Source organism: Giraffa tippelskirchi, chromosome 6, assembly GCF_054371585.1.
Source record: "Giraffa tippelskirchi isolate mGirTip1 chromosome 6, T2T-mGirTip1v1.2.pri, whole genome shotgun sequence".
Classification (NCBI taxonomy): Eukaryota; Metazoa; Chordata; class Mammalia; order Artiodactyla; family Giraffidae; genus Giraffa; species Giraffa tippelskirchi.
This window is the reverse complement of record NC_137280.1, coordinates 27,790,737-27,803,688: the sequence shown is the minus strand read 5'-3', so window position 1 is coordinate 27,803,688 and position 12,952 is coordinate 27,790,737. Positions and strand designations below refer to the sequence as shown.

Genomic DNA, 12,952 nt, shown 5'->3' with positions numbered 1-12,952 from the left:
TCTTAACTATACGAGGTACTAGTTGAAGATCTTGGACATGTCAAAAAAACTTTTGGGACCTCCATTAAATGAACTTTAAAATGTTTATATGTAAAGTCGTATGTGCATATGAAAAATCTGTGTTAAATTGTACATGATTTAAAAATACAGTGAATTACATTTGATGTATTGGGGAAAAATAAAAGATGACTTAGGCAGGATTTTAATGGAATGAGGCAAAAAAGTGCATATCAAAAGTAATACCACCTAGAAACTTTTGTGGCACTCAAGAAGGAAGTCAAGCCCCAGATACAGTGTGGTCAGTAACTCTTTGGTTAACTAGAAGAGAGAAGAGTTAGAAAACTGAAGAAATATTATAACACAGGTTTTGTGGTTATTTATTAAAATTACTTTAGTGTAGCTTTTTTTGCAGTCTGAATGGCCCAATTCACAGTCGTAAGAACAGAAAAAGTAGTTTTAATATTGAGGTCTCAATTACAAGTTTTATGCTAGTATGCTATTATGAGTCTTAGTGTACTTAATAAATAGAAAGGAAAACACTATTTAGATTGCTTAATCAATCCAAAGCTTTGCTTCTTCCTCTTTATAGAATTTTGTTAACATAATGCTGAATAAATATGACCTCTCTCTAATTAAACTAACCTATTTACAGTCAGAGAACAATGCCTCACACTTTTATTCATAACTATTTTTCAATTAATGTTTAAAATATGAATTGTGAACTTCAGGATGTAAAAACCACTCTCATTTTGATAAGTCACATTAGAATGCCATTATACATATTTCAATGTGGTTATTATTGTGCAATTTTGAATTTAAAGTCTATTTGCAAGATATTTTAATGCTGTGATTTTGCATGTGGCACATGCTCACCTTTTAAAATGTGATTTCTCTTTTAGTGAAGACATGTGGCTCTAATCTTCAAGGACCAAGTGGAACCTTTACGTCTCCCAACTTTCCATTCCAATATGACAGCAATGCACAATGTGTCTGGGTCATCACAGCAGTGAATACAAATAAGGTAAGTGAAAACCATCTCTGGTGCAAAAGCATAATCATAAAGACAAAAGCAAGGAAATCATGAGGAAAAGGGCAGTAAAGGAAATTCATAGCTAAAGTATGATTTCTGAAATATTTCCTACCTATACATTATATAAAACCTACACTTATATGAGAAATAAGAAAAACAATTAAATACTGTAATTCTATCTCAACTAACATATAAATCAGAACACATTAAAATTATAAACAAATGTTTTCTGAGATATGCTTTTGAAGTTTGTAAGTATATTTATTTTTCAAAGATGCCATAAATAATGACATCACTTCATATCTTTCTACTTGTCTTATCATTCAGATATATCCTGTTTTTATACATAGCTGATTTTCCTTTCAATGTTTCTCTATTGCCACAGATCACACAGTTATTCTTTATTATAAAGTTTAGTGCTCTACACTAATAGAAGATTCATTATTTGGGCATTTCTAAAGGTTGTATTGTCTATTTGACTAAAATGAGTAAGCTATCTAAATACATATATACCACAGAACTCAAACAAAATTATAATGCTGAATAACAAAAAAGCAGGGAACAATTAGCAAGGTTTCTGTTCTTTTTCTCTCCATCATGTTTCTTCTCCTAAGGATACGTAGCAAGGACCTACATAGGAAGAATCAAAATTTGTCTCAGATTTTATAATATCTTTTCTGGGTTAGACTAAGAAAAGGTTGGTGATAGAACCCATAAAACTGGGTCAAATTTGTAGTTCAAATACTGATTTAGAACTTGCCAACTAACGACTTTGATCAAGCTATTTAACTTCTCTGAGATTCAGTTTCTTTCTCTATGAAATGTGGATAATAAGAACATATTTTTCAGTGTTATGAGAAGTAAATGAGGTAATGCATACAGGATACTTAGTAGAGTTAGTAAGTACTTAAAAAATGTTAACTAGTTATTAGATACAGAATATGCTATTTTCTAGAAAGTTGTGGGTTTTGTGTTCATAAAATATACTCATAAGAGTAGCAAAGTTGTTTTAAAAACTAACTCATTGGTAAATTAGACTTGCCTCATGGAAGAGCCCTGATTTATGACTCATAAGAACTAGGTCAGAAGCTTAGCCTTCCCTAAACTATGTGTATAAACTTGGAAAAAAAAATCACTAAATCTAATCCTTCATCTACACAAAGGAAGTCATTTTACTCATCCAACCCATGTCATCAGTTCAGTTCAAATCAACAAATTTTATTTATTGAATACCTTCTCTGAGACGATTATGGGTTTCTGAGAAAAAAAAAATCAAGAAATATTTGAAAAATAAAATCACATTTACGGAACATTTAGCAACATGCCAGGTGTCATTCATAGTACTATTCATGACTTATTTAATTTAAAAAATTCCCTTAATAGGAAAATATACTTTTATGTCTGCATTTAATAAAGAGGCTAAATAATTTGTCTAAGATCACATAGATAACAAAAGTCAATATTATGTACCATATAACATGTGGGTTACTTACTATGACATATCTCACCCTAAGACATAAGTATCTTATGCTAAGATAACATGAACCAAATCCATTATAAAATATGGAACAGATGTTCTGTATTAATCTTGTATTGAGATAGAACTTTTTTTGTGTGATGGTAGTTACCTATAATTGTCAGAACAAAGTGGTGATTATCTCCTGTTCTATAAGATGTCTAATTTGCTAAGTTAAATTAATTTTCATTATTGACTTACTTGAATTTTCACAGAGGTCATGACATTTCTCCTTGTTTTTCTTAACCAATCTACCAAACTTTTATCTGTTCTTTTTCTCACTTAAAATATCTATTTTCTAAGGAAGATATATTAATAATTACTTTCTTTACTCTTTTTATTGAAAGCTGATTGAATACATTCATTTTCGATCTGTTGGTTTACATTCATTGTAAGATATCCTATGAAAATTCAAGCATTTTCAAGCATAACCCACAATTATATTTAGAAGTTTACTCACTCACTTACACACATACACACAGTGCAAAAAACAATTCCCCCTAACTATATGAAAGCTCGGCTCTGGTTTTTAACATGTTGTAAGCTATTTTTAAATATTGTTCACACCTCACTAAGTTAATTTTATGATGCACTAATGGGTTATAACTGTGTATTTTGACAAATACAATTAGAAGGTTTGCTTCCATAGATTTCCATGTCTGAACTCTCGGAAAGACAATTACTGGCATAAAGCACAAGCACAGAGCTCTCTTCATTGGTTTAAACCCAAATTAACCAACATATTAATGCCTCAATATCTATGATTTTCCTGAAAAATAATTGCTCATATTTTTCTTTATGTTTGATAATTTAAAAGCAACCATTGGGGAAAATTCAAGATGGTAGAAATCACCTTTTCCCTCAGATACGATATATAGCTAAATATGGGAAAATTTCCTCTGATGAGAGCATGAAAACAGTCTCCACAAAAAAAGGGTGAAAGGATAACAACAAAGGGCAGGTAGGAGAAATAGAGATACAGTCATACCAAGTACAGTTCAGTTCATCTATTCAGTCATGTCTGACTCTTTGTGTATCATGGACTGCAGCATGCCAGGCTTCCCTGTCCATCACCAACACACGAAGTTTGCTCAAACTCATTTCCATTGAGTCAGCGATGCCATCCAATCATCTAGCCTCTGTCATCCCCTTCTTTTCCTGCCTTCAATATTTCCCAGCATCACGGTTTTTCCAGTGAGTCAGTACTTCACATCAGGTGGCCAAAGTATTGAAGCTTCAGCATCAGTCCTTCCAATGAATATTCAGGACTGATTTCCTGTAGGATCAACTGGTTGGATCTCCTTGTAGTCCAAGGGACTCTCAAGAGTCTTCTCTAACACCACAGTTCAAAAGCATCAATTCTTTGGTGCTCAGCTTTCTTTATAGTCCAACTTGACTAGATGGACCTTGACTAGATGGATCTTTGTTGGTAAAGTAATGTCTCTGCTTTTTAATATGCTATCTAGGTTGGTCATAACTTTTCTTCCAAGGAGTAAGCGTCTTTTAATTTCATGGCCACAGTCACCATCTACAGTGATTTTGGAACCCCCCCAAATAAAGTCTGCCACTGTTTCCACTGTTTCCCCATCTATTTGCCGTGAAGTGATGGGACCAGATGCCATGATCTTAGTTTTCTGAACGTTGAGCTTTAAGCCAACTTTTTCACTCTCCTCTTTCACTTTCATCAAGAGGCTCTTTAGTTCTTCTTCACTTTCTGCCATAAGGGTGGTGTCATCTGCATATCTGAGGTTTTTGATATTTCTCCTGGCCAGTCTCGTTTCCAGCTTGTGCTTCCTCCAGTCCAGCATTTCTCATGATGTACTCTGCATATAAGTTAAATAAGCAGGGTGACAATATACAGCCTTGATGTACTCGTTTTCCTGTTTGGAACCAGTCTGTTGTTCCATGTCTAGTTATGACTGTTGCTTCCTGACCTGCATACACATTTCTCAAGAGGCATGTCAGGTTGTCTGGTATTCCCATCTTTTTCAGAATTTTCCACAGTTTATTTTGATCCACACAGTCAAAGGCTTTGGCATAGTCAATGCAGAAGAAATAGATTTTTTTCTGGAACTTTTTTGCTTTTTTGATGATCCAGTGGACATTGGCAGTTTGATCTCTGGTCCCTGTGCCTTTTCTAAAACCAGCTTGAACATCTGCAAGTTCATGGTTCACATATTGCTGAAGCCTGGCTTGAAGAATTTTGAGCATTACTTTACTAGCATGTGAGATGAGTGCAATTGTGTGGTATTTTGAGTGTTGTTTGGCATTGCCTTTCTTTGGAATTGGAATGTAAACTGTTCTTTTCCAGTCCTATGGCCACTGCTGAGTTTTCCAAATTTGCTGAGATATTGAGTGCAGCACTTTCACAGCATCATCTTTTAGTATTTGAACTAGCTCAGCTGGAATTCCATCACCTCCACTAGCTTTGTTTATAGTGATGCTTCCTAAGGTCCACTTGACTTCTCATTTCAGGATGTCTGGCTCTAGGTGAGTGATCACACCATCGTGATTATCTGGGTCGTGAAGATCTTTTTTGTATAGGTCTTCTGTGTATTCTTTCCACCTCTTCTTAATATCTTCTGCTTCTGTAGGACCACACCATTTCTGAAGAGCTGGGCTTGTTCTGTTGGGCAGGGCTATTCTCAGTAAATCTTTAATCCAATTTTGTGTTGATGGGCGGGGCTGTGTTCCCTCCCTGTTGTTTTAACCTGAGAGCAAACTATGTAGGAGGTAATGAAGATAATGTGACCTCTTTCATAAGGTCCCATGCATCAAGAATCTGACCCAGACTTCCCTGTGTGTCCAGGATTCTCTGGCAGAGGCAAGGGTCAGGGGCACTGAGTGCAGTAGTGCACCATACCAAGGGGAAAAGAAAGACAAAACAAGAAAGCATATCCTAGCCACAGCAATTCACAGTCTTGTAGGTTATAAGGTATGGATAGTTTCCCTGAGAAGCAAGAGATTTCAACTTCACCTCATGCACCCTGACCCTAAGATCCTTCATAAGAAAGTAAGTCCCCAAAACATCACAAAACCACCTGGGATGTGATTCTGTTCACCAGTGTCCAGCAGCCATTTTGACCAGGGCCTTCAGCCATTAGAGACCAGCTTTGCCCACCAGCACACTTCGAAAGCAGCTGCAGCCCCTCTGCAGCAGGATTGTGCATGTAGTCCACATAGGAGACACCTTTCTGGAAAATAATATATTCTGTATCTAATAACAATGGGTTAACATTTTTAAGTACTTATTAACTCTACTAAGTACTCTATATGCATTTACCTCGGTTACTTCCCATAACACTGAGTATATGCTCTTTTATCCACATTTCATAAAGAAATTGAATTTCAGAGGGCAAGAAACTGATATGATACTTATTTCAGAAAAAAAAAAAATTTAAAACAAAGACTATAATAAAAGGCAATGGAGTAATTTTACCAATAAGACATAGCATTTATAAATGTATATGTACCTAACATAACACTGAAATATATAAAGCAAATATTAGCAGACTTAAGAAGAGAAATTGAAAGCAATACAATAATAATAAGGGAGCTTTAACAAACCAGTTGCATCACTATACAGATCATCCTGGTAGATAATCAATAAAGAAACTGTGTGTGTGCCTTAGTTGTTCAGTTGTGTCCAACTCGTTGTGACCCTGTGGACTCTAGCCTACCAGGATGCTCTGTCCATGGAGTTGTCTAGGCAAGAATACTGGGGTGGGTTGCCATTCCCTTCTTCATGGGATCTTCCCAACTGAGGGATTGAACTTGGGTCTCCTGCCTTGAAGGCAAATTCTTTACTGTCTGAGTAGACCTAAACAATACCCTACACCAAATGAATTCGATAGATATATTGAACAGTCCATCCAAAATCAGCAAAATAGAAATTCTTGTCAAGTGCACATGGAACATTCTCCAAGATAGTTCACATGTTAGGTCACAAAACAAATCTCAGGACATTCAAGAAGATTGAAATCATACCCGATCACAATGGTAAGAAAATATAAATCAATCACAAGAAAAAATGGGGAAAAAGAGGCCAAACTATGAAAATTAAGCAATATACTACCAAATAACCAAAGGATCATTTGAAAAAAAAAAAAAAAAACTAGAGATAAATGAGAACATAAATTCAATATAAAAAAAAAATCTATAGGATATCACAAAGTGGTTCTGAGAAAGAACCTACACAAACAAACCTATGCACCAACAGACACAACAGTCAAAAGAAATAGGTAAATTCATAGAAACACACATTCTTCTATGAATGAATCATGAAGAAAATAAAAATATGAATAGACCAACTACTAATAAGGAGATTGAAATAGTAGTGTGAAATCTTCCAAAAAACAAAAGCCCAGGACCAGGTGGCTTCTTTACAGAATTCTACCAATACAGAACTTTCAAAAATGATTTAATAACCAAGTTTTGTTAAACTTTCACACACACACACACGCACACACACATGCACACACATAATAAATAAATAAAGAGGAAGGAAGCCTTGCAAACATATCTAAATGCATTTCACAAAGCTAAAATTACCCTGATATGAAAACCAGGGCAAGGACCACTCCCCCACCCCCCACACACACAAATTATGGGCCAATATCACTGATAAACTTAGATTCAAAAATCCTCAGCAAAATATTAGCAAACCAAATCAACAATACTTTGAATGGATCATACACTACAATCAAGTTTTATTTTTCAAAAGATGCAAGGATGGTTCAACATCTATGAGTCATTTAAGATGATGCATCACATTAACAGATTGGAGGATTAAAATCATATGATTATCCCAATAGATGCAGAAGAAACTCTAGACAATTTGACATCTACTTATTATAGAAACTCTCAACAAAGTGAATATAGAGGGAACTTACCTCAACATAATTAAGGCCTATATGAAAAATTCACAGCTAATCACATTCAACAGTAAAAAACTGAAAGCTTTTCCTGTAAATCAGGAAAAAGCAAAGATGCCCACCTTTACTACTTTTATTCAACACAGTACTGGAAATCCTAGCCACAGCAACCAGACAAGAGTAAAAGAATAATAAAAGTCATCTAATTGGAAAGGAAGAAGTAAAACTGTCACTATTTGCAGATGACTTGATGTTGCAGATAGAAAACCCTAAAGATCCCACCAAAAAAAAGAAAAAAGAAAAAAAGGAACTAATAATTGGCAAATCAAAGGATACAAAAATCAATCAATAAAAGTATGCTGTGTATTTATACACTAATAACGTGCTATCAGAAAGAGAAATTAAGAAAATAATTGCATTTATAAAGACATCAAATAAAAAAAAGATGTAAATTTAACCAAAGAGGTAAAAGACATTTATTGGGGGGGGGGATGCTCAGTTGCTAAGTCATGTCCAACTCCTTGTGATCCCATGAACTGTATAGCCCACCAAGTTCATCTATCTGTGAGATTTTCCAAGCAAGAATACTGTAGTGGGTTACCATTTCCTTCTCCAGGGGATCTTTTCAATTCAGGGATCAAACCTGTGTCCCCTGCATCTCCTGCATAGGCAGGTATATTCTTTACCACTGAGGCACCTGGGAAGTCCAGAAAGACTTATATACTGAAAATTATAAGACACTGATGAAATAAATTGAAAAAGATACAACAGAAAAATATTTCGTGCCCATGGATTGAAAGAATTAATATTGTTAAAATGTCCACACTACCCAAATAAATCTACTGATTGAATGCAATGCTTATAAATGTCAGTGACATATTTCACAGAGCTATAACATGCATTTACCCATGAGCATTATGGGGACTAGGGGTGCTGACTGCTGCACAATTGAAAATCTACATATAACTTTACAGTCAGACCTCTCTGTACCATAGTTTCTTATCTGCAGATGAATCAACTGTAGTACTATGTTGTTGTTGTTCAATTCCCCTTTAGTGTCCAACTCTTTGTGACCCCATGGACTGCAGCCTGGCCAGCTTCCCTGTCTTTCACTATCTTCTGGTGTTTGCTCAAGCTCATGTCCAGTGAGTTGATGATGCCATCCAACAATTTCATCCTCTGTAGCCCCTTCCCATCCTGCCCTTGATGTTTCCTAGCATAAGAGTCTTTTCCAGTGAGTTGGCTCTTCATATCAGGTGGCCAAATTATTGGAGCTTCAGCTTCCGCACCAGTCCTTCCAGTGAATATTCAGAGTTGATTTCTTTTAGGATTGACTGGCTTGATCTCTTTGCTGTCCAAGGGACTCCCAAGAGTCTTGTCTAGCATCACATTGCAAAAGCATCAATTCTTTGGTGCTCAGCCTTCTTTATGGTCCAACTCTCACATCCGTACACGACTACTGGAAAAATCACAGCTTTGACTAGGTGGACCTTTGTCAGCAGTGATGTCTCTGCTTTTTAATACACTGTCTAGGTTTACCATAGCTTTTCTTCCAAGGATCAAGCATCTTTTAATTTCATGGCTGCAGTCACTACCTACAGTGATTTTTGGAGTCCAAGAAAATAAAGGCTGGCACTGTTTCTATTGTTTCTGTATCTGTTTGTCATGAAGTAATGGGACCAGATACCATGATCTTAGTTTTTTGAATGTTGAGTTTTAAGGCAGCTTCTCCACTGTGTTCTTTCATGTTCATCAAGAGGCTCTTTAGTTCCTCTTCATTTTCTGCTATAAGAGTGGTGTCATCTACATATCTGAACACATGCCATACTTTTTGGCATAAGTCCTCTTGGAGGATGTCACTATTAGTCCCACCATAGAGCTGCCAGGTGAGTAACCCACAAACTGGAGAACTACTATACCAAAGAAGTTCTTGCACTGTTGCAAAATCCTGGGTCCCACAATGGAGTTCCCAACCTGTGGATCCAGCAAAAGCACAGGGAATCCCCTGGAAATCTGCGTTTGAAGGTCAGTGTGATTTGATTTACAGAACGTCCACAGGACTAGGGAAAGAGAGACTGTTGGTGGGGGGTGGGGGCATAAATGAAACCTTGTGCACACCGGGACCCAGGAGAAAGAAACAGTGACCCCAGAGAGATTAAACAAGACTTGCCTATGTGTGTTTGAAATTCTCGGGTGGAGATGTGGGTCAACAGTAGCCTGCTGTGGGATCAGGGGCACTGGCAGCAGCAGTTCTGGAAGGTACAGCATGCTGGCATAAGGCCTCTTGGAGAACATTTCCATTATCCCTACCATGGAGCCTATAGCCTACCATCAAGACTACAGACTCTAGGACTGGGCCACCTCAGGCCAAACTACAGGGAGGGAGCAGGGCCCCACCCATCAGCAGAAAATTGGATTAAAGGTTTACTGAGCATGGCCTTGCCACTAGAGCAAGACCCAGTTTTCTCCATAGATAGTCCCTCCCGTCAGGAAGCTTGTACAAGCCTCTTATCCATCAGGGAGAAGACAGAATGTAGTACTATAGTACATATTTATTGAAAAAAACTCCACTTACAAAAGAAACTATACAGTTCAAACACATGAAGGATCAGCTTTAATTCTAAACTTTGTATAGAACTGCAGAAGACCCCCAAATAACCAAAACAATCTTGAGAAATAAGTATGGAGGTGTCACATTCCCTAATTTCAAACTATAATGCAAATATATAGTAATCAAAACAAGACTTGAATGTATAAGCTGAACTCTTAAAATTCCTAGAATAAAACGTATGCCGTAATCTCATTTATGATGGTCTTAATGATGTTTTTGTGGTGTGAAAGTCACTCAGTTGTTTCCAACTCTTTGCGACCCCATGGACTGTAGCCTGCTAGGCTCCTCTGTTCATGGAATTCTCCAGGCAAGAATACTGAAGTGGGTAGCTGTTCCCTTCTCCAGGAGATCCTCCCAACCCAGGGATCAGACCCAGGTCTCCCACATTGCAGGCAGGGATCTGACTCCAAATGCAAGGGAAACAAAAGCAAAAATGAAAAAAATGTGACACCATAAAACTAACAACTTCTACACAGCTGAATGAAAACATTATCAAAATGAAAAGACAACATACTGAATGTTAGAAGATATTTGCAAATGAGGAGTTAATATCTAAAATATATAAATAACTCATACAACTCAATAATAAAAAAATAACATTAGAAAAATGAACAGAGAATCTGAATGTATATTTTTCCAAAGGATTCATATAAATGGTCAATAGGAACATGAAAAGATATTTAACACCACTAAGTATTAGGGAAATGCAAGTAAAAAAAGAACAATGATATATTAGTATTATTGCATACTTGTTAGAATGGTTGTTATCAAAAAGACAAGGCATGATAAGTGTGGAAGAAAATGTGGAAACAAGGGAACCCTCATACACTATTGATAGGACTGTAAAATGATGTAGGTACTATGGAAAACAGTGTAGACGTTCCTAAAAAAATTAAGAGAACTACCATATGACCCAGATATTTCACTTTGGGATATTTTTTTCAAAAGAACACAAAAACTAGTTTGAAAACATATGTGCACCTATGTTCATTATAGCATTATTTATGAAAACTAAGATATGAAATCAACCTAAGTGACCTTCAGTTTCTTCATCGATAAAGCAGGAATAATCTTCCCTGCCCTACCATGTCAAAGGAATGTTGGAGCTTCTCACAAGTTAATATTAATAAGCCCAAACAGCACTTTGTATGTTGGGAATTATCTTGTAAATTTAAGTCATGCATTAGCATAAGGATTAAATATAAGAAAAGTACTGCACTAATAGTGGGTTTCCTGTTAACATTTGTTGTGTAAATAAAATCGCTAATTAGGGTAACAATACATATAAAATATGTGAAAATTTATTAGGCATTTCAATCCAGCATAGTCTAAAATTAGTACACAATGGAAAGCAAATATTTTGTTGACATTTATATTGCTTTATAAATAAATGTTATCTATGAAAGTGTTGGTCGCTCAGTCATGTCTGACTCTTTATGACCCCCGTGGACTTTTAGCCTGCCAAGCTTATCTTGAAATTCTCCAGGCAAGAATACTGGAATGGGTAGCCATTTCCTTCACCAGGGGATCTTTCTGACCCAGAGATAGAACCTGGGTCTCCTGCATTGCAGGTGGATTCTTCACCATCTGAGCCACCAGGGAAGCCCAAATACTATTCATACTTGCAATATATTAAATAATATTTATTCCTGTATATTATTTTTTTCTATAGCTCTTATAAGGTATTTTTCATATAGCTCTGATAAATTTTCACTATGCATTTCACACTATCCTTACACAGACTTTGTTTCTTTTAAGTGACATCACAGATGAGAATTTCTTCCCTTACCTTTTCATGGACGTCTGTTCCAAACTTAAATGCAGGTAAAGGACAACTTTTTCTAGGAGGGGATGATATCCCTTTCCATGCAAGTCATTCCTTATTTCCTCTATTTTTCAAATAAGAACTGAAGGATCATTTTATAATATGATAAAATAATTAAGATTATGAAATATTTCATGCATATATTCACTACAACATTTAAGCCCATGATTTTTGTTTAGATCTGTAAAACACACACTCAGTGTTCTTCCCCAGGAACTCTTCAGGCATCAGAAAACACCCTTGATTTCCACCCATAACAACGTTTTCCATATTGTCACTGTTCCATCATGACAGCTAGCCTTTTGCCACTTCATTTAGCCTGCCCACTTGCAAGCACTAGTTCTTTGTGCCAAACAGTTGTAGTTTGCTGACCTGTGCCAAGCTTCAGTGCCAGGTCTGAGACCTCAACTAGGCATGGAAAGTGTCACTTTCCTGAAGGCTGCAGCTGTCTTTTCTGCAAAGTACAGACCCAAGACAAGGATTTATATGCAAGTGATATTAAGACTGTGTGTTATCTTTGACAAAGAAGGCAAGAATATACAATGGAGAAAAGACAATCTCTTTAGCAAGTGGTGCTGAGAAAACTGGCCAACCACTTGTAAAAGAATTAAACTAGAACACTTTGTAACACCATACACAAAAATAAACTCAAAATGGATTAAAGATCTAAATGTAAGACCAGAAACTATAAAACTCCTAGAGGAAAACATAGGCAAATCACTCTTTGACATAAATCATAGCTGGATTCTCTCTGACCCACCTCCCAGAGTAATGGAAGTAAAAGAAAAAATAAACAAATGGGCCCTAATTAAACTTAAAAGCTTTTGCACAACGAAGGGAACTATAAGCAAGGTGAAAAGACAGCCTGCAGAATGTGAGAAAATAATAGCAAATGAAGCAACTGATAAAGATTAATCTCAAAAATATACAAGCAACTCCTGCAGCTAAATTCCAGAAAAATGTGACCCAATCAAAAAATATGCCAAAGAACTAAACAGACATTTCTCCAAAGACATACAATGGCTAACAAATGCATGAAAAAATGCTCAGTGTCACTCATTATCAGAGAAATGCAAATCAAAACCACAATGAGGTA

General features: G+C 36.1%; 1 protein-coding gene across 4 annotated transcripts in view; it reads left to right on the top strand.

Annotated features, from left to right (window-relative positions):
* CSMD3 (CUB and Sushi multiple domains 3) overlaps positions 1–12,952 on the top strand; it is a 1,311,921-nt gene that overhangs the window by 639,210 nt on the left and 659,759 nt on the right. For all 4 annotated transcript variants that reach the window (XM_081504393.1, XM_081504396.1, XM_081504395.1 and 1 more), the window contains one exon: positions 900–1,021. In XM_081504393.1, coding sequence (XP_081360519.1) covers positions 900–1,021 — 122 coding nt within the window. The remainder of the gene's footprint in view (positions 1–899; positions 1,022–12,952) is intronic.